This window comes from Tarenaya hassleriana, unplaced genomic scaffold (genome assembly GCF_000463585.1).
Source record: "Tarenaya hassleriana unplaced genomic scaffold, ASM46358v1 Cleome82, whole genome shotgun sequence".
NCBI lineage: Eukaryota > Viridiplantae > Streptophyta > Magnoliopsida > Brassicales > Cleomaceae > Tarenaya > Tarenaya hassleriana.
The window spans coordinates 503,261-512,082 of NW_010970652.1; the positions used below are offsets into that span (position 1 = coordinate 503,261).

The window sequence follows — 8,822 nt, forward strand, 5'->3', positions numbered from 1 at the left end:
TATGTATGTATGTGTATGTGTGTGTGTTTATGTATGTGTGTTGTGTATGTATGTGAATGTGAATATGAATGTGAATGTGTATGCATATATATAAATGTTTATGTGTGTTTATGTGATGTGTATGTGAATATATATATATGTATGTGTATGTGTATATGTGAATATGTATGAATGTGTGTTTATGTATGTGTGTAATGTATATGTATATGTGTATGTAAATTTTGTGTATGAATGTGTGTTTATGTATGTGTGTGTATATGTATATATGTGTATATGTAAATGTATGTATATGAATATATGTATGTATATGAATATATGTGTATGTATATATATATGTATATAAATTTATGTGTATATGTATAATTATGTGCATATATGTAATATATATGTATGTGTATGTAAATTTATGTGTGTATATATGTGTATGAATGTGTGTTTATGTATGTGTATATGTGTATGTATATATATGTCTATATGTAAATGTATATATGTATGTGTATATATATAAATTTATGTGTATATATGTAATGTATGCGTATATGTGTATGTGAATATACGTATATGTGTGTATATGTATAATATATTTTTTATATATTTTTTTTAAATTAAAAAAAATATTTACGACGGATTTTTCTGTCGCAAATCCGTAGTAAACGTAGATTTTATTTTTTTTTTAAAAAAATATTAAAAAATATATTTACGACAGATTTTTCTGTCGCAATTCTGTCGCAAAACTCGGATTTTGTCCGTCGCAACTTTGCGACAGATTAACGACCGGCAAACTTTTGCGACAACAATATACGGACAGAATTGATTCTGTCGCAATCTGTCGCAAATTTGTAATTGCGACAGATATTCTTTTGTATTTGCGACAGAATCTGTCGCAAATTTTAATGTTTCTTGTAGTGAAAAGAAGCTTTTGTCCCTTTAATTACCCTCGTATTCTTGTTTTATTATATTTACATTAATCATTCAATTGAAGAAAAACCTTAAGGATGCCACATTTAATTTCACCCGACGGCAGTCTTAACGATTAAGTACATGCTTAGTTACATGATTAATGATTTTACTGAATTAAATTAATAAAAAAATTAGAGGGAAAAATAATTTGGGGGGGGGGGGGGACGGTCAGACATGGACCGACGGTCAACACCAAACCATCAAATCATATTCACTACTCTAGGGATTTTCACTCGTTTTGCCGTATCTAATTAGGCCAATGTTCCTATCCATCGAAAACTCACTGTCTAAATTACCATGATATCCCACCCATGTTACGTCACCACTCAATCTGTACTTACACATTTATACACATGTACGATATATGTACGTACGATATGCATGTATGTATGTATGTATCTGTACATAGTTTTTTTTTAAGAACTCAAGAGCCACGGGTGATGAAAGTGATGAGGCTTTGGCATGTCCAAATCGGGGCCGAAAGGGCATATTAACAAGTGTATTTGGTTTACGACCTAAAGCATTTTCAATTAACAAAACTAGAAAAATTCAAAGGGACTTTGATACAACATTTAGAGAGAGTATGGGAGTATAATGATGGTGATTATTACTTTTTTACCCTCTTTTTTATATACTCTTTCCTTATTCACAAAGCTAATAATGATTTCCCTTCTTTCCATTTGCTCACCTTTAGATTATCAGCCCCACCTTAATTTTTTTTTGCGAGTTTAAATGTTTTCTACATATAGTAATAAAATGGCTAATCTTAATTAATTTTAACCAAACTCAAGACCAATTAATCATTTTTACCCTCCCTATTTTAAATACCTCAGCCGCCTGAACTGGCCTTCCATCTCTCTCTCTCTCTCTCTCTCTCCAAAAAAAATATCTATGAATACAGCAACAGCCATCAAACATTAAAGAATCTCTCTCTCTCTCTCTCTCTGAGCAAAACAAAGTGGTGTTAGTCTTCTTTAGGTTCAACGAAGTTCATAGTTTGAACCTTCCCCGCCGGAAAAATCCACCTCTTTTTCTCCATCCCCGTCGCCGAGACGAGAAAAGGAACAAACTTTACCAGAAAAAAAAACCCTAACTTTCCCGAGATTGATCTGGAAAAAGCACTTGAACCATGGGCAGTCTGGAAGAATCCTTGCGATCTCTATCGTTGGATTACCTGAACCTCCTAATCAACGGCCAAGCTTTCTCAGACGTCACCTTCAGCGTCGAGGGCCGTCTCGTCCACGCCCACAGATGCATCCTCGCCGCACGCAGCCTCTTCTTCCGCAAATTCTTCTGCGGGCCCGACCCGCCTCCCGGGACCGGGCTCGACCCGTCGGGCGTGACCCGGCCCGGACCGGCGAGCCCGGGAAGGCCCGCGGGAGTGATACCGGTGAACTCAGTGGGTTACGAGGTTTTCCTGCTGCTGCTGCAGTTTCTGTACAGTGGACAGGTGTCGATCGTGCCGCAGAAGCACGAGCCGAGGCCGAATTGCGGGGAGAGAGGGTGTTGGCACACGCATTGCACCTCTGCCGTCGATCTCGCCCTCGACACTCTCTCCGCCGCTCGTTACTTCGGCGTCGAACAGCTCGCCTTGCTCACTCAGGTTCTTACATATACATATGCGTGTGTGTATATATGTATATGTATATATTTATACCCTTTTGATATCTGTGTTTATCTCCATACACATCGAGTAAAGGTCTCACCTTTCCTCTTGTCCTGATTTGCTTCTTTTCTGTGCACTCATCTGTTTCCTCCGCCATCATCCTTATTTTTGTCCAATTTTGTTGTTTCCTAATCAGTGATATTCTTGATTTGAATGCAAATCTCATGTTTTGGGTTTCTAATCATTGTTTTCTTTCCCCAATGACGTATATCCTCGTCTATTGCAATTACAGACATTTCTCTTTGTTTGTCCTTACATGGGTTTGGTTCTTTCGGGTCGAACCCCTTATATACAGCCACTGGCTATATGTTCTTATATTAACTTCTCCTGATGGGTCATAACATATTGGTTCCTAACGGCGGTTTTCGTTTCTGGTGCGGTGTTCTTCGCTTGATTTCATGTGTAGATGAGCTTGAAAATTGTAAAATGTGTAGGTTTCGATCTGGATGTATATTGTCTTTTTAACGTGTTAGTTATGGCAGAAACAACTGGCAAGCATGGTGGAGAAGGCCTCCATTGAAGACGTGATGAAAGTGCTTATAGCTTCAAGAAAACAAGACATGCATCAGCTGTGGACCACTTGCTCTCACTTGGTCGCTAAATCCGGTCTGCCTCCAGAAGTCCTTGCCAAGCATCTTCCCGTCGACGTCGTGACCAAGATCGAGGAGCTTCGGCTCAAGTCCTCGATGGCTCGACGTTCCCAGATGGCTCACCACCACCAGCACCATCCCCACCACCACCACCATGACCTGTCCGTGGCTCAGGACCTCGAGGACCAGAAGATAAGGAGGATGAGACGGGCATTGGACTCCTCTGACGTGGAACTCGTGAAACTTATGGTAATGGGCGAAGGGCTCAATCTCGACGAGTCTTTGGCCCTCCATTACGCGGTGGAGAATTGTAGCCGGGAAGTGGTCAAGGCCTTGCTTGAGCTAGGGGCCGCCGACGTAAACTACCCGGCTGGACCGGCGGGGGAAAAGCCTCTTCACTTAGCGGCCGAGATGGTTTCCCCTGACATGGTGGCCGTCCTCCTCGACCACCACGCTGACCCTAATGTCCGGACAGTGGATGGAATCACACCTCTGGACATCCTAAGAACCCTAACCTCGGATTTCTTGTTCAAGGGGGCAGTTCCGGGGTTGGCGGGTAAAACGCCTCTTCACTTAGCGGCCGAGATGGTTTCCCCTGACATGGTGGCCGTCCTCCTCGACCACCACGCTGACCCTAATGTCCGGACAGTGGATGGAATCACACCTCTGGACATCCTAAGAACCCTAACCTCGGATTTCTTGTTCAAGGGGGCAGTTCCGGGGTTGACTCATATCGAGCCAAACAAGCTCAGGCTTTGCCTCGAATTGGTCCAGTCAGCCGCGTTAGTGATCTCACGGGAAGAAGGGAACAACAACAACAACAACAACGATACCAGCCACGCGATTTACCCGCCGATGAACGAGGAGCATACAAGCGGTGGCAGTCTTGGGAATTTGAACAATTTGGATTCAAGATTGGTTTATCTCAATCTTGGAGCTGGGAATTCGGGTCAGATGGGTTCGGGTCGGGATCACGGGGAAGACCACAGCAGCAGCCAGGGCAGGCATCATCATGATCCGTCAATGTACCATCATTCCCATGACCATCATCATCATCATCACTTCTAGGCCTTGAGCTCAACCATGACGATCATCAGATATCTTTTAACTGTAATGTTTCCTCGGTTTTAAAGCTGAAACCACTCTATTTTTGTATGTGGAGACGTGAACATATATGTGTAACATTCCAGTAGGGGGGAAGAACAAGGAAAAGGGCATTGAGGAGGAACAGAAAAGAAAAAAAAAAAGAGGTTTATTCCAACCAAATTTATTTATTTTTTATCATATTTAGAACTTGTTTTTAGAATACAGATTTGGCGTTGGTTGAACGGTCGAATACAAAGATTTTGTTAATATAATGATCTATCAAAATTTATATTACTTTTTTTCATATGAAAAAGTAGCAAGGTGAATTTCTGTAATATTTGTCTGGAAAATTCAAATAATAATAATCTAATATATATGTGATTCGGGTGCAGATAATGTTGACACAAATATTGAAAAATGAGAGAGAAACAAACAAGCCGATGTCTTTTTTAGAACATATGTGTACACACACACGCACACATATATGTGTATATATATGTTGTGTGTTTGACATGTCTCTATTCATGTTACATACTACGCATATACAGACATGCAGTGTACACTGAACTATGGATATGCCCACCTCTTCAATAAATGTGCTGATCGATTCATATACATGTATATATAAACATACATATACATACGTGCAAACAAAACAAATGAAGATTAGATAAATCCAAGATCGTTTGGCCACGTGGCAACATTATCCCTCCACGTGTACAAGAAATCCAAACAATGACAAGATTTTGTCCTCCCGGCAACCATCCATGATCCATGTGTTTATTAATTCTCCAAAAAGGTTATATATTGACTCATTAATTTTGTAAAAAACAAAAGGGTTTATATATATATATACAAACAGGGAAGTGTGTATATATATATGTGTGAGAATATTAAATGAATGTTGAGCAAGATCATGTCATGAATATGTGGGGCTTCATGGTGTCTTGGTTTTATTTTTATATGGTTGGTAATCCAACTATTATCTTTCATATGCGTTGGTTGGATAAACCTCCACCTATATATACGAGTTCGCGACACACATTTGGAAGGTAAAATCAAACGTAATTGACGGACGATAAGTGAAAGACACTGAGTCAAACCCTAACTTTTCGGTATGTTGATCATGTTATTTACCAACTCACCTGAGATTTCCTCCTATTACTCGTTTATACTTAGACAATCGATGTACGTATATACTCCCGCTCTTTGTATTTTTTTTTTAAAAAAAGCATAAACTCACGTATTTTATATATTAATTCCAATCTATTTATGTTCCTCTGTATAAAAAAAAGTACTGCATATATTTGTGTTTATATAAAGTATGGTGAGATTATTTTTATAAGAATTTCCACTTAAATTTTAAAAAAGAAATGCTAAAGATAACTAAATTAATTGATAGGAAACTTAAAATAGAAGGAAAAACAAAATGTGCATCTCTAATCAAAATATGTAACATCAAATCCATTGTCGTGTAAAACGCAATGAGAGCGGGACACTAATAAGGTTAACAAAAAAGAAAAAGGGAAGACAAGAAAAAAAGATACAAAAAAATAATAATAAAAGCCAAAATTCATGGATTCGTGTCAATGTAGAGCCAAATCAATTCGGATCGAGTGTCTTGATCAATTGAACAGCCACGTGACATTTGCACTTTGGTCCCTTATTATTTCCCCAAATTTAGAAAAACCCCTAAAGAATCAAGATATGTCAACTATCCGTACGTCTAGATCGAGATACGAGTCATATTCATGAGCTATGGGGAATTGAACACTCCCTAATCTTGAGTCATTCAACACCTAACTTATATGGCATAATGTATTTTGTTCTATCCATGTATAAATGTGCCATTCATATAGTTTTGAATAAAAAAATTAAGAAGTTTTTGATAATACAACTTTTACTTTTATGAAAAATGGTTCATGTTTTGTCAGATTATATCATATAATACGATCACTTTTGACTATGGAATTGTCCAAAAACTAATTTCCAAGAGCTTATATCATATACTATGTTAATATTATTATTATTTATACTACAAGAGAAAGAGAGACCCAAATGAAATGGGCCATGGATCGGACTAAACGTGTCAGGCCGAACAACCCAACCCGGTTTTATCGGATCGTGCTCCTTTTTCACGTTCCGAAATCAAAATTATCAAACATCACAATCTTGACCCACAATTTCTTTACTTCTCCCGTTCTGACCCCACTTCTTCTATCCTTATCATTCTTTTACCTTTGCGTGATCTATCTCTCGGTTCTACAATGTTTGCAGAATGATGTCACGAGATCGCAAAACATGCGTTCTCTAAGGGCGGGTTTCTCGGAATGTTCCAAGAACCTGTAAGACAATCAGAGTTCCAGCCAATGTCGAATCTTAATTCACTAACGTAACAACGGTCTTAACTGTACATGGATGATGTTGTCTGAAGGGAAGAAGATACAGTAAGAAACAGAGAAAAAGAACAGTACCTGAGCGAGAATGACATTACTTTTCTTCAAGAACCTGTCATGTGGGAAGGTTGGATGGATCATGGATTGTCCGAAAAATCCATACTTAGACATTCAAGAATTAAAATGCGTCCTCTAAAAAGATATTATGGTAGACAGCTGAGAGCGGTCACAACCACCTGTGCAAGCGAAATCGGCATCTGGGTCTCGAGAAAGCAAGTAGGTTATGACCGAGAAAGTATCCAAGATCACGTCTTTACTCGACCTCGGGGTGCTTTCTTGGTCTTACGTATTCAATGCTACAGTGGGTCTAACACATACGGGATTTTTCATACGCACACAGACATACACAAAGACGCATATATCGATGTGATGTAATGGAACCAAAAGGATATGATTTGATACAAATTGTAGTGTGGTGGAATTGGGACCACATATTCACATTTGATATGCTAACAATTGTTACAACTTTTGTCGAAACAAGCCCTCTCAATTTCACGTCATATAACAGGTTGAGATATGATAAAGAACCGAGACAGAGTTAAAAAAAAAAAAAAAAAGATGAGCAATCACATTCTTTTTAATTATAAAAAAAGGGGTTTCTTTGGGGAATTTCATCAAACATCTTGCACGCAAGATCAATCAACCCATTCCTAAAAGATTCTAACATCATCGGATTTGATGAGATCCAACAAAGGTTTGGTCGAACATGAAATACTTTTCGAAGAATTGGAGGAAAAAAAAACTTTGGAAGCGATTAGAAAAAAGAGAGAACCTGTCAGATCGCCGGGCGACCACCCCAGCCAGGATGAACCCGAACTGAGTAACGATCCTCTACAGCCAAGCGAGAGCTCCCGAAGGAGAAATCAGAGCCGTTAATCACGCTCCGATCGCACGGCCACAGATCATCAACCAGGTTTGAGGGCCTGTCTCCTTAGAACTCAAGGATACAGAAGTACGAGCCTATAGAACAGATCCTGTTCAAGTAAGGTCGTGACCAGAGGTGGCCCATATCGTCTTTATATAAGAAACAATATTTAGTAAAACGACCGATGTGGGATATACATTCTTTGTTTCCCTTTTGTTTTTTGGCAAAACATAAAAGTCAAACTTATTAATAATTTCGTTATATAAACGTATTCACACATTACATTAAACGTTCTTCCATTTTGAGATTTATTATGAATATTTGAGATTAAATATGGATTATGTTACAATTATATTGATAAAAAATTTGAACTGCAAAGTCTGCAATCGTCCCTTTTTTTTAAAAAAAAACTTTCGGTGCATCTATGCACCGCCATGTGCCACGTATAGAGGAAGACTTTTAACACAATAAACACGTACAGAAAAAAACGTTCGATCCAGTTCCAGCTTCTGTGGAATAGTATCCATGGGCCGTAATTAATACCATGTGTCTACCATCTTATCCGTTTTGTCTTTTTCCGTCTCGAACGGCCAATCCCCACCAATATTACAAATTACAATACACGCACACACAGATTCGTGTGATATTATTGAATTATGTTCCACGTTTCAATTCTACCTTCAATGTTTAGGCATATATACATATATAGATATCGAATTATGCAGCGCAATTGTTACAAATGTGGAAATATAGATATATCATTATTAACCCAAAGAATAAGAAATATTCTCTACGAAGAAAATGTTGTTGCACAAAAAATAAAATTGTGAATTAGATGTTGTGATATCAGCCGATTTCTGCAACTAATCACAACCGTAAAAATAGAAATTACGATTATTTTTTTTTGTCAAAAAAGAAAAAGAAGAGCAAAGAGATGTGATGTCGCAATCATCGTTGGAGCTCCATCATGCGAGAGAAGTCCTCGAAGCAAACAAACCCATCGCCGTTCACGTCCACCGTCGCTATCATGCGCAGGCATTCCTCTAACGTGCACCGATCATCTCCGATGACGCCGAACACCCGGAGCAGCTCCTCCGCCGATATCCTCCCGTCGCGATCCGCGTCGAAAAACTCGAACACCTCCCTCAGCTCCTCCGCCTCCACCGATCCCGCCGCCGAGGTCCCCGCCACGTGGCTCC

General features: G+C 39.0%; 2 protein-coding genes across 3 annotated transcripts in view; one reads left to right on the plus strand and one right to left on the minus strand.

Annotated features, from left to right (window-relative positions):
- Positions 1-1,890: 1,890 nt before the first annotated feature.
- On the plus strand, positions 1,891-4,450 carry LOC104803280 (regulatory protein NPR5-like). 2 transcript variants are annotated; one of them, XM_010527194.1, is made up of 3 exons: positions 1,891-2,563; positions 3,109-3,764; positions 3,939-4,450. In XM_010527194.1, exons 1-3 carry the CDS (start codon positions 2,090-2,092, stop codon positions 4,282-4,284), a joined length of 1,476 nt encoding a protein of 491 aa, XP_010525496.1. In that variant the 5' UTR covers positions 1,891-2,089; the 3' UTR covers positions 4,285-4,450. The 2 variants fall into 2 exon arrangements, with proteins under 2 accessions (XP_010525496.1, XP_010525497.1); XM_010527195.1 differs by having other exon boundaries at positions 3,109-3,593; positions 3,768-4,450.
- A 4,048-nt stretch (positions 4,451-8,498) lies between these two features.
- LOC104803308 (probable calcium-binding protein CML35) overlaps positions 8,499-8,822 on the minus strand; it is an 851-nt gene continuing 527 nt past the window's right edge. The window contains exon 2 of the mRNA XM_010527229.1: positions 8,499-8,814. Coding sequence (XP_010525531.1) covers positions 8,572-8,814 — 243 coding nt within the window. The 3' untranslated portion in view covers positions 8,499-8,571. The remainder of the gene's footprint in view (positions 8,815-8,822) is intronic.

Excerpts from the sequence above, each read along its gene's own strand:
- LOC104803280 (XM_010527194.1), top strand. The coding sequence starts at position 2,090 with ATGGGCAGTCTGGAAGAATCCTTGCGATCTCTATCGTTGGATTACCTG. Across the intron at positions 2,564-3,108 it reads AGCTCGCCTTGCTCACTCAG|AAACAACTGGCAAGCATGGT; the intron begins GTTCTTACATAT and ends TAGTTATGGCAG. Across the intron at positions 3,765-3,938 it reads TTCAAGGGGGCAGTTCCGGG|GTTGACTCATATCGAGCCAA; the intron begins GTTGGCGGGTAA and ends GGCAGTTCCGGG.